Source organism: Bombina bombina, chromosome 10 (assembly GCF_027579735.1).
Source record: "Bombina bombina isolate aBomBom1 chromosome 10, aBomBom1.pri, whole genome shotgun sequence".
Classification (NCBI taxonomy): domain Eukaryota; kingdom Metazoa; phylum Chordata; class Amphibia; order Anura; family Bombinatoridae; genus Bombina; species Bombina bombina.
In genome coordinates this window covers 55,244,772-55,258,153 of record NC_069508.1, presented here as the reverse complement: position 1 = coordinate 55,258,153, position 13,382 = coordinate 55,244,772, and the positions used below count along the sequence as shown (strand labels likewise).

The following is a 13,382-nucleotide window of genomic DNA, read 5'->3' as shown; positions in this document are numbered from 1 at the left end:
TTTTGCATCTCCTGTTTTAATTTATTTGGTCTTATTGTTATTAAAAATATTTATTTAGAATGTTTTACATTTTTATTCAAACATTTCAAACTTATTTCTGTATTAATTAAAGCAATGTTTATGACTTAAGATACAAATCATATATATAAAAAGTTCAGCGGTAGCTTTATACTTACCTTTTACGCACTGGAGAGCTCGCTTACCTGCTCCTCTTCTTCACGTGCTAATAGGGGCTTTAACGCGGCCGGCTCCCAGGGCCTGCACTAAATTACAATCTCCTTTAGTGCAGGACCTGAAGGTCGCCGCACAAGGCCTAATTTAATTGCTGCCGGGGCTCTGTGAAGAAGAGGAGTGGGTTAGCGCGGCTCTCTAGTGTGCAAAAGGTAAATATTAACCCCTTAAAAGTAATTTAAAAAAAAATAATAATGACAACTTTTGTCTGTATTATTTCATTTTCTTTAAATTATTGCTATAATTTAGATATTTATTTTGTGAAAACAAAACGAATATCCATTTTTTGTTAATGCATTTGTAACAAACCTACTGCACATATCTATTAGGGATGGGCGAATGTTTCTAAAAATTCGAAATTTAAAACAAATTTTGATATATTCATTCGTTCAAATTGAATTTGGAATGTTTATATAACATTCTAACATTCTATTTTCGTTTTCGAATTTTTCAATAAAATTCAAAAATATTTTTTTGAATAATAGAATGTTTAGCTATCTATTCATTCAATTTCGAAATGTAATATTCGAATTTGAATGTCACATTCGAATTCGAAATAGTATTTCTAATCTAATACTGTGTTTTTTAAATGTAATATTCGAATTCAAAAGTGATATTCGATTTGAATATGACATTCAAATTTGAAATAGTATTTCTAGTCTAATACTGTGTTTTATAAATGTAATATTCAAATTCGAATGTGATATTTCATTCGAATGTGACATTCAAATTTGAAATAGTGTTTCTAGTCTACAATTGTGTTTTATAAATGTAATATTCAAATTCGAAAGTGACATTCAAATTCGAATGTGACATTCAAATTCGAATGTGACATTCGACAACTGTAAATAACATTCGAAAATCGAATTTTTAAGAATATTCAACATTCTATTATGTAAATTGAATTTCTACAATAACATTTGTTCTAACATTTGAATTCGAATATAAACACATTCGCCCATCCCTAATATCTTTCTGTTGGATATTGCACAAAATATTTAATAACCATTTGTTCAACCTTTCCAACTAGCAGTCTATTGGAGAAGGAATACACATTTTTTTTACTGGTGACTATGTTTTTTTGAATTTCAAGATATTGGTCATAAGATAATATCTTAGATGTGTCAAATATGATAAAGTACAATGTGTATAAGGTACTTCTGTGCCAAAATGCTTAGTGGTAAGGTCACTGAACAAGAAGCTTTAAGCAGTTTTTTCTCTCAGATTAATCTCTATACTCCATCAAAGATAGCAACTTTAAAGCTCAAATCTCTATGGAGCATAGAGTTGTGGATTATACTATTGGACACATTTTTGTTAAAGAAGTAAAATCCTAAGAGGATACATTTTTCTAAGCACGTTTATGGAGAAGGAAAGTAAAGAGAAGTAAAATATATTTATGAAAAAAGTTTTCAATTTTCTTTGATTATCAAATTGACAGAGTTCTCATTGTATTCTTTGTTGAAGATAAATCTAGATAGGTAATGTGCACATTTGTACTACATGACAGGAAACGCTGCTGCTTCCGACTACTGTTCTTGCAAATGTATAACATAGTTATAAAATTGCTGCCAAATATTGCCATATATTGCACCAGTCACATGCATACTCCTACTGCATCCTACCTGCTTTTCAACAAAGGATACCATTGAACAAAGTAATTTTGATAAAATAAGTAAATTGGATGTATTTTATGTTTTAATTTTACACTCTATCAGAATCATGACATTTTTTGGGGAGTTATATGTCCCTTTAACATGACTATATAGTTTTACGGAAGTAGAGCAGCCAAGAGAAGTTGAATGTCTTAATAATTAATATTTGGTATGCTTTTTAGTCTTTTGTTTTTTTTTCTTTAATATTGAATGAATTATTTGAAAGAGCAGTTTTAGTTGGAATAACATAAGTATTAATATCAGAATCAAAATCTTTTTTTATAATTAAAAAAATAATAATTGACTTGCATTTCTGTCAAACCATACTCTATGGGGTCAATTTACCAAAGTGTGAGCAGACAGGATACGATGTAGCATATCCATGAATGCAGATAGCATACGCTGTCGGCATTTATTATTGCACAAGCAGTTCTAGTGAACTGCTTGTGCAATGCTGCCCCCCTGCAGATTCGCGGCCAGGTGGTGTCAATCAGCCCGATCGTATAGGATCGGGCGGGTTGAAGACCGCAGCCTCAGAGGCAGCAGACAGGTTATGGAGCAGCGGTCTTTAGACCTCTGCTTCATAGCTTCTGTTTCCGGCGAGCCTGAAGGCTTGCACAGAAACAGGGGCATCAAGCTCCATTCGGAGCTTTATAATTCGGCCCCCATATCTCAAGCATGTCTTGTCGCACACTTGTGTAAGATCAAAATCATGGTGTAAAAAATATGCTCACACATATCCCAGCAGCGATAGGTCACCAGCATTTCCACTTCTTGTGATGACATCATAATCTGGTCACAGTTTTTATTCACCTGTTGCTATGGAATTGTAACCCATTTGTATCTATTTTCATTGATGAGACGAATCTCAGCAGGAAAAATCAAACATCAATCAACCACTGAATTTAATTTACTACTAAACCTCCCAGCCATAATAAAGCTGACAAACAACTCCAGTATAAGTAACCTTTACCAGAAAACCCCTGCTGTAATAATGTGCCCTATCTCTATTAATCTTCATCAGGAACTGTCAAATGCAATTAACTCAAGGGACTCTCAAGTCAAAATTAAACTTTCATGATTCAGATAGAGTACACAATTTTATTTTTTTCCTCAATTTACTTCCATTAACAAAATGTGCACAGTCTTTTTATATTTACACTTTTTGAGTCACCAGCTCCTACTGAGCATGTGCAAGAATTCACAGAATATAAGAATATGCATTTGTGATTGGCTGATGGCAGTCACATGATACAGGGGGAGTGGATATAGACATAACTTTTTGAAGTTCAGACTAAGTGCTATTGCATTGTCATGTTATCATGCATTTGTTCATTATGCAACGCTACTGTATTTACTGGTCCTGTAATTAGGGTCACAGTTTTTTAGAGGAGTTGATATCCGTAACAGGCTCATGGTTATAGTTTACGTAGTTCAGTAAAGTCAGATCTAGAGTTATTTAACAGCAGAGTGCATAGATTGAGTTAATTCCCTAGTCAAAAAGGATGATCTTCCTGGAGTCATTCTGAAGTAATTGATGCCTCCAGACTAGTCATCAGAAGCCATCCTGAAGTATGCCCACAGGCCAAAATATTTAAATGAGATGACTCTAGAGTACTTCACTGGCTGTTCATGCTTGTGCTAATCATTCTGAAGTAATCACCCAGAATGTTTTATCTTAGCTGATGACTTTATAAGCCTGATGATGTCTGATGATGTGCAAATGACTTCTAAAGTAGTTTGATGATCATCAAATGACTTCAGGGTGGTCTCCTGTTTGTCTTGGGATTGTAGAGGGTTAATTATAGTAGAATAGTCATATGAGAGTTAACTCTGGTGGAAGTACAAGTTTGGGTTGATAACTAGTGGGGGAAAGTCAAGGTATTGTATTTACTCCCCTGCAACACTATTAACTAAGCAACATAGGTTGTAGAGTTATAGCGGCTGGAGTCAACAAGCCCTTACCCAGCTGGTGGTTACATCTGGTCATAGAGAGCCAGTATGAAAAAAAAAAAATACCTTTTGCAGGTTTTGTTATAAGAAAACTTCATTTCTGTACCAGAATTTTTTTAGAAATGTACATTTATTTATTTTTAATGAACATAAAATCTAGTTTTTGTTAAAAAAATTTAAAAATTATGGCCTAGATTTAGAGTTCGGCGGTAGCCGTGAAAACCAGCGTTAGAGGCTCCTAACGCTGGTTTTAGGCTACCGCCGGTATTTGGAGTCAGTGATTAAAGGGTCTAACGCTCACTTTTCAGCCGCGACTTTTCCATACCGCAGATCCCCTTACGTCAATTGCGTATCCTATCTTTTCAATGGGATCTTTCTAACGCCGGTATTTAGAGTCGTTTCTGAAGTGAGCGTTAGAGCTCTAACGACAAAACTCCAGCCGCCGGAAAATAGCAGGAGTTAAGAGCTTTCTGGGCTAACGCCGGTTCATAAAGCTCTTAACTACTGTACCCTAAAGTACACTAACACCCATAAACTACCTATGTACCCCTAAACCGAGGTCCCCCCACATCGCCGCCACTCGATTAAAATTTATTAACCCCTAATCTGCCGAGCGGACCTGAGCGCTACTATAATAAAGTTATTAACCCCTAATCCGCCTCACTAACCCTACCATAAATAGTATTAACCCCTAATCTGCCCTCCCTAACATCGCCGACACCTACCTTCAATTATTAACCCCTAATCTGACGACCGGAGCTCATCGCTACTATAATAAATGGATTAACCCCTAAAGCTAAGTCTAACCCTAACACTAACACCCCCCTAACTTAAATATAATTTAAATCTAACGAAATTAATTAACTCTTATTAAATAAATTATTCCTATTTAAAGCGAAATACTTACCTGTAAAATAAATCCTAATATAGCTACAATATAAATTATAATTATATTATAGCTATTTTAGGATTAATATTTATTTTACAGGCAACTTTGTAATTATTTTAACCAGGTACAATAGCTATTAAATAGTTAAGAACTATTTAATAGTTACCTAGTTAAAATAATAACAAATTTACCTGTAAAATAAATCCTAACCTAAGTTATAATTAAACCTAACACTACCCTATCAATAAATTAATTAAATAAACTACCTACAATTAACCTAACACTACACTATCAATAAATAAATTAAATACAATTGCTACATATAAATACAATTACATAAACTAACTAAAGTACAAAAAATAAAAAAGAACTAAGTTACAAAAAATAAAAAAATATTTACAAACATAAGAAAAATATTACAACAATTTTAAACTAATTACACCTACTCTAAGCCCCCTAATAAAATAACAAAGCCCCTCAAAATAAAAAATGCCCTACCCTATTCTTGTAATACCAGGACTCTATTAAGAATTGGGAATTAGGTTCAAGTTCCACTCAGTCTCACAAAATAGCGGAATTAATAAAATAATCCCTGTTCTGCTCATAGACTGAGGGCCCAAAAGGGAATAGCAGCAATGTGTTTCAGAGATTGCAAACTGTCTCTTTAAATATTGGTGCTTTGAGCTGTAACCACTCCAAATAGCAAGGTATAACAAACACTCCCAGTGTAGCAAAGTTATCAACAGACAGGATAAAATAAATCAATCACACTCAATATTGCAGATTATTTGTATTCCAGTTAATATGGATATCAGAAACAATGGTGCAGTCTCTTTATAAACAGATGCAGCAAGTTCAGGATTAATTACAGGAATGTCTAGAGAATGCAGGCAATATATAAATCAAGTCTTGCAAGGCAAATGTGCAGAGTTTTAGAAAACAAGTTTAAAGTAATCTCACCCCAGGAGTTGCAGTTCGTTTGGCAGCTACAGTGTGAGGAGAGACAGAGAGAGGTGCTGTGAAATCCGTTTCTGTGTAACAGCTTGCAGACTGAGTCAGGAAGTGCTGGAGAGCAGGAGGAGGTGCCAGTAAGGAAGGTAAGACTTACAATTCCAGCAGGATATCCAGGAATTTGCCTGTGAAAGGAGAGGTAAAGTTTACCTTAACAGAAGCTCTTACTTCAGACTGCCAGGGCAGAGAGAGCTTAATGCTGCAGCAGTAGTTGTTTTCCAGGTTACAGCTGACAAAGGAGAGATGGTAAATTAAGTGGAGGCTTAGCTGAACTACTTAGACAGTAGTTAATGTGATCCAGGTATCAGAAGACAATACTAAGCAAAGAGAGGTTGGGGGAGGAGACTTTTATAGGGTTCAGATACAGGATTTAAAGGGATATACATGACAATTCTAAATTAAAAAAGTTAAAAGCTCTTTTACCTTACCAGCCCTGAACAGGGCCCTTTGCGGGGCATGCCCCAAGAATTTCAGCTCTTTTGCCTGTAAAAAAAAACATACAATACCCCCCCCCCAACATTACAACCCACCACCCACATACCCCTAATCTAACCCAAACCCCCCTTAAATAAACCTAACACTAAGCCCCTGAAGATCTTCCTACCTTGTCTTCACCATCCAGGTTCACCGATCCGTCCTGAAGAGCTCCTCCGATGTCCTGATCCAAGCCCAAGCGGGGGGCTGAAGAGGTCCATGATCCGGTCAAAGTCTTCATCCAAGCGGGGCAGAAGAGGATCTTCCATCCAATTGAAGTCTTCATCCATGTGGCATCTTCTATGGTCTTCCATCCGGAGTGAAGCGGCAGGATCCTGAAGATCTCCAGCGCGGAACATCCATCCGGCCCGACGACTGAACGACGAATGACGGTTCCTTTAAGGGACGTCATCCAAGATGGCGTCCCTCGAATTCCGATTGGCTGATAGGATTCTATCAGCCAATCGGAATTAAGGTAGGAATATTCTGATTGGCTGATTCCATCAGCCAATCAGAATAAAGTTCAATCCGATTGGCTGATCCGATCAGCCAATCAGATTGAGCTCGCATTCTATTGGCTGATCGGAACAGCCAATAGAATGCGAGCTCAATCTGATTGGCTGATTGGATCAGCCAATCGGATTGAACTTGATTCTGATTGGCTGATTCCATCAGCCAATCAGAATATTCCTACCTTAATTCCGATTGGCTGATAGAATCCTATCAGCCAATCGGAATTCGAGGGACGCCATCTTGGATGACGTCCCTTAAAGGAACCGTCATTCGTCGTTCAGTCGTCGGGCCGGATGGATGTTCCGCGCTGGAGGTCTTCAGGATCCTGCCGCTTCGCTCCGGATGGAAGACCATAGAAGATGCCTCATGGATGAAGACTTCAATCGGATGGAAGATCCTCTTCTGCCCCGCTTGGATGAAGACTTTGACCGGATCATGGACCTCTTCAGCCCCCCGCTTGGGCTTGGATCAGGACATCGGAGGAGCTCTTCAGGACGGATCGGTGAACCTGGATGATGAAGACAAGGTAGGAAGATCTTCAGGGGCTTAGTGTTAGGTTTATTTAAGGGGGGTTTGGGTTAGATTAGGGGTATGTGGGTGGTGGGTTGTAATGTTGGGGGGGGGGTATTGTATGTTTTTTTTTACAGGCAAAAGAGCTGAACTTCTTGGGGCATGCCCCGCAAAGGGCCCTGTTCAGGGCTGGTAAGGTAAAAGAGCTTTTAACTTTTTTAATTTAGAATAGGGTAGGGCATTTTTTATTTTGGGGGGCTTTGTTATTTTATTAGGGGGCTTAGAGTAGGTGTAATTAGTTTAAAATTGTTGTAATATTTTTCTTATGTTTGTAAATATTTTTTTATTTTTTGTAACTTAGTTCTTTTTTATTTTTTGTACTTTAGTTAGTTTATGTAATTGTATTTATATGTAGCAATTGTATTTAATTTATTTATTGATAGTGGTGTGTTAGGTTAATTGTAGGTAGTTTATTTAATTAATTTATTGATAGGGTAGTGTTAGGTTTAATTATAACTTAGGTTAGGATTTATTTTACAGGTAAATTTGTTATTATTTTAACTAGGTAACTATTAAATAGTTCTTAACTATTTAATAGCTATTGTACCTGGTTAAAATAATTACAAAGTTGCCTGTAAAATAAATATTAATCCTAAAATAGCTATAATATAATTATAATTTATATTGTAGCTATATTAGGATTTATTTTACAGGTAAGTATTTCGCTTTAAATAGGAATAATTTATTTAATAAGAGTTAATTAATTTCGTTAGATTTAAATTATATTTAAGTTAGGGGGGTGTTAGTGTTAGGGTTAGACTTAGCTTTAGGGGTTAATCCATTTATTATAGTAGCGATGAGCTCCGGTCGTCAGATTAGGGGTTAATAATTGAAGGTAGGTGTCGGCGATGTTAAGGAGGGCAGATTAGGGGTTAATACTATTTATGGTAGGGTTAGTGAGGCCGATTAGGGGTTAATAACTTTATTATAGTAGCGCTCAGGTCCGCTCGGCAGATTAGGGGTTAATAAGTGTAGGCAGGTGTCGGCGACGTTGAGGGGGGCAGATTAGGGGTTAATAAATATAATCTAGGGGTCGGCGGTGTTAGGGGCAGCAGATTAGGGGTACATAGGGATAACGTAGCTTGCGGCGGTTTACGGAGCGGCAGATTAGGGGTTAAAAAAAATATGCAGGGGTCAGCGATAGCGGGAGCGGCAGATTAGGGGTTAATAAGTGTAAGGATAGTGGTGTTTAGACTCGGGGTACATGTTAGAGTGTTAGGTGCAGACGTAGGAAGTGTTTCCCCATAGGAAACAATGGGGCTGCGTTAGGAGATGAGCGCTGCTTTTTTGCAGGTGTTAGGTTTTTTTTCAGCTCAAACAGCCCCATTGTTTCCTATGGGGATATCGTGCACGAGCACGTTTTTGAGGCTGGCCGCGTCCGTAAGCAACTCTGGTATCGAGAGTTGCATTTGCGGTAAAAATGCTCTACGCTCCTTTTTTGGAGCCTAACGCAGCATTTGTTTGAACTCTCGATACCAGAGTTAAATTTATGGTGCGGCCAGAAAAAAGCCTGCGGAGCGTTAACAGCCCTTCTACCGCCAAACTCCAAATCTAGGCCTATGTGATTATTATATTTTGTTCTGTATCTTAGTGTCCAGTTTCACTTGTTTAAAACAAATCATATTATAAAGGGCTATGAAACCCAAAATGTGTTTTTCATGATTCAGAAAGAGTATGCAATTTTGAATAACTTTTCAATTTGCTTCTATTATCCGATTTGCTTTGTTCCCTTGGTAGCCTTTGTGGAAAAGCATACCTAGGTAGGCTCAGAAGCAACAGTGCAATACTGGCAGCTAGCTGCTGATTGGTGGCTGCACATATATGCTTCTTCTCACTGGGTCACCCATTATACTGAGCTAGCTCCCAGTAGTGCTTTGCTACTCCTTCAACAAAGCAAATTAAATAAAAGAAGTGCATTGGAATGTTGTTTAAAACTGTTCTACCTGAATCATGAAATTAAAAATGTGGGTTTTGTGTCCCTTTAACCCTTGCAGTTCAAGATTATTCTTTTAAAAATGGCTTATATTTCCCTTTTTTCAGATGTATATCACCAGCACTATCAAAGCCAAAGGAACACGACTCGCCAAACCTGTCCTATGCCTCAGCTTAATGTGTCTGGCGTTTCTAACAGGAATAAACAGGGTCGCGGAATATCGCAATCATTGGTCGGATGTCATAGCAGGGTTTCTCATTGGAATTTCAATAGCTGTCTTTCTGGTATGTATGACATATAGACCCATAACATAAGTATGTTGTTGCATAAACTGCATCATATATAAATTAATCTTTTTAAATTTGTCTCCAATGTTTGTCAAAAAGAAATATTTTGGAATTGGAGCATAAATTTATCAGTGGACAAGATATTGTATGATATATGTTGTGCCAACTCAAATTAATCTTTTATATTTACGATAGAGCAAGCAATTAAAAAAAAATAAAAGTTCCTATTTTCTTTTTTTATCAAATATACTCTTTACTTGGTACTGTATACTTCATTGAAGAGCATATCTAGGTAGACTCTGGTGTGTGCACTTGTCTGCATCACTAGGGCAGCAGTACTTTTACAATTAACAATGTTATACACTTTTGAACACTATGGGGCCAATTTATCAAAGGTCTTGCGGACCTGATCCGACAGTGCGGATCAGGTCCGCATGACCTCGCTATATGCGGAGAGCAATACGCTCTCCGTATTCAGCATTGCACCAGCAGCTCACAAGAGCTGCTGGTGCAACGCCGCCCCCTGCTGTCTCGCGGCCAGCAGAGAGGTGTCAATCAACCCGATCGTATTCGATCGGGTTGAATTCCGGCGATGTGTGTCCGCCTGCTCAGAGCAGACGGACGAGGTTATGGAGCAGCGGTCTTTAGACCGCTGCTTCATAACTGCTGTTTCGGGTGAGTCTGAAGATTAGTCAGAAACACAGGCCCACAAGCTCCATTCGGAGCTTGATAAATGGGCCTCTATTTCACCGCAGTTTGCAGCCATGTATAACATTTTTATAAAGATTGTTGCAAAACTGCTTCCATATAGTTTTCCAACACATGCTCGGTTCTGAGCCTACCTAGGCTTGCAGTTCGACAAAGTATAGCAAGAGAACAAAGTAAATTTGAGTACAGAAGTAAATTTGAAAGTTTTTTTTTTCTTTTTCAATTTGCTTACCCACAGAATTTAATTTTAAGTTTGTCCCTTGAAGTTAATAGGGCTAAGTGGCAGTATATAAATTAGCATGTACAGTGTATTTTCTAAATATAATTATCTCATTAAAGTAGATAGCTCATTATTGTAATCTGTTGTAAGGACTTGCCATGCGGCATATTATTTTTTAGTGTCTTATTCTTTCTTTTAGTTTATTATCATAATGAGAAAATTATTTGTAGAACTGCCTACAAAAAACTCTTAAGAGGTTTACTCTATTAGAGTCCACCACTGTATGCCCTTCATTGCTTTGCTTTATATTTATAATGGAAGGTTTCCCTAAATATAAACTAAATTTAAACAATATTTTCATAAAATTGATCAAATTCTTTTCTTTACTTTTTATTAATTTGATTTATGTATTTATGTATGCATTTTATTTATTTATTTACATATTTATGTTTAAATGTATTTATTTATGTTTTTCTTATACCGTATCATTACTTATGTTGGATATACATTTTGATAATTCCTAGGTAAAAATAAATAAATAAAAGGTTTAAGAGCAAATATTGTGACAAGGTTAATCAAATTATTTTCTTCTATGTGATATCATTGCAATAAAAAATTCAGGAAAGATCCCTTATAATACAACGTGTTTTCACCACAGATTATAAGACGATATATTTAAAGTTTGTATTCATATCATGTTAAATAAAAAATGTATGTCTTTTATTTTATGGAAATTCTTCTCCAGAGTATATGTTAAACATATGTTGAATACATTATGCATAATAATATAAGAAGTTGTCAATCTTTGTAAACCCATATGAAATCGTGTATAAGCAATAAATTCATAGTTTTAATAGCCATATGGTTGCTCACTACATATCCACTAAAATATTGTAAAATGTATTTTGTGTTATTTGATTAAATCATTTTAGGTTGTATGCGTGGTCAACAATTTTAAGGGACGACAAACGGTACATGACAACTCTCCAATTGACAACTTGGCCCAGATGCCGATGATCAGCATTCCTCGTGTAGAAAATCCCTTAGAGAAGGTATGTTGTCACTTATTCTAGTTATATGTGTCTCCAGCTCATATCTTACTAATCCTGATTCAGCCAACTGTGAAGTATGTCCTACTTTTAAAGGTACATTAAATACAGAATATTATAATCCATAAATGCACAATAAAAAGCCTATGCATTAACGCTTAGTATTAGTATTTTTTTTTTCTCAAAAAATGTCAAAGATTGCTTAATTTCTGTACCCACTGTACCATCAGCCAATTACAGACTCATATACGTAATCACTGAACTCTTGCACATATAAAAAGACTGAAAAGAAATGTATAATAGAAATAAATAGGAAAGTTGTATATATATATATATATATATATATATATATATATATATATATATATATATATATGTGTGTGTGTGTTCAAAAGTTTGGGGGCATATAGAAATGTCCTTGTTTTTGTAAGAAAAAGAATGGAAAAAAGTGTTATGGACAGACAAACCTAAGTTTGAGGTGTTCAGATCACAAAGAAGAACATTTGTGAGATGCAGACAAAATAAAAATATGCTGGAGGAGTGCTTGACGCCATCTGTCAAGCATGGTGGAGGTAATGTAATGATCTAAGGGTGCTTTTTGGTGGTTAAGTGGGAGATTCATACAGGGTAAAAGAAACGTTGAAGAAAAAGGTTATCTCTCCATTTTGCAACACCATGCCATACCATGTGGAAAGCGCTTGATTTGAACCAATATCCTCCTACAACAGGACAATGACACAAAGCATAGCTCCAAACTATGCAAGAACTGTTTAGGGAAGAAGTAGTCAGCTGTAATTCTGTCTTTAATGGAGTGGCCAGCACAGTCACCAGATCTCAAACTTATAGAGCTGCTGTGCCCATCAAGCCAATCCAACTTGTGGGAGGTGCTTCAGGAAGCATGTGGTGAAATCTCTTCAGATAATCTCAGCAAATTTACAACTAGAATGCAGATGGTCTGCAAGGCTGCAATTGATGCACATGGAGGATAAAAAAAAAGTTTGAAGGACACAATTATTATTTCACTTAAAATTCGTTATTTCTAACCATGTTAATGTTTATGTCTCATGGAAAATAAGGAAATGTCTAAGTGACCCCAAACTTTTGAACACCAGTGTGTGTGTGTGTGTGTATATATATATAGAAACCACAGTATGAGAATCTGCCCTCCAGGGACAACAACCTGAGCTTCTACTCCAATTATAAATACACACTGCACAATGAACAGTGAAGACTCAGCATTTTTCAAAAGTAAACAAATTTATTTTAACGTTTCGGGGACATTCTTCACATTCAGTTTCTTGACCTACTAATCACTAAACATCAGGACAGGTTAGAAACCACATTGTATACAAAGCCCACAGACCGTAATTCTATCCTCAGGGCTGAAAGCTGCCACCCCCATCACTTACAAGGGGGATTGTTAAGTCACAGATAATCCATACAATTAGAAATAACTCAAATACATCTACAGGGGTCTCACAATTAGTAGATATGAAACGAAAGTTCGTGAATATGGGATACAAACCCAAAATTGTTGACCCTATCTTTGAACTAATGAAGCGATTCACACCAGATGATGTTCTTCAGAGACAGAACCCTAAGAAAGATGAAAGACAAAAAGTGATTATGACTACTACATTTGTACCTAATACAGCACAGTTGGGCCAAATAGTGACGAAACATTGGAACATTCTCCACTCAGATCCTAAACTTACATTTGCTAAATCAACCACTCCCATGGTGGGCTTAAAACGGAATGCCAACATCCGTGACCTTGTGGTCCGCACTGACTATATTACGTCATATGAAACTACACCCACCACTAACATCAAAGGCTGCTATCGATGCCCTAATTGCACCACATGTAATGGCCTAATCGCCACTAAGAA

The 13,382-nt window shown here is 36.5% G+C and overlaps 1 protein-coding gene across 1 annotated transcript in view; it reads left to right on the top strand.

Annotated features, from left to right (window-relative positions):
• The window catches only part of PLPPR5 (phospholipid phosphatase related 5), a 387,402-nt gene extending 374,474 nt beyond the window's left edge, over positions 1 to 12,928 (top strand). Inside the window, exons 4-6 of the mRNA XM_053693130.1 lie at positions 9,337 to 9,513; positions 11,377 to 11,496; positions 12,788 to 12,928. Coding sequence (XP_053549105.1) covers positions 9,337 to 9,513; positions 11,377 to 11,496; positions 12,788 to 12,928 — 438 coding nt within the window. The remainder of the gene's footprint in view (positions 1 to 9,336; positions 9,514 to 11,376; positions 11,497 to 12,787) is intronic.
• Positions 12,929 to 13,382: the final 454 nt, after the last annotated feature.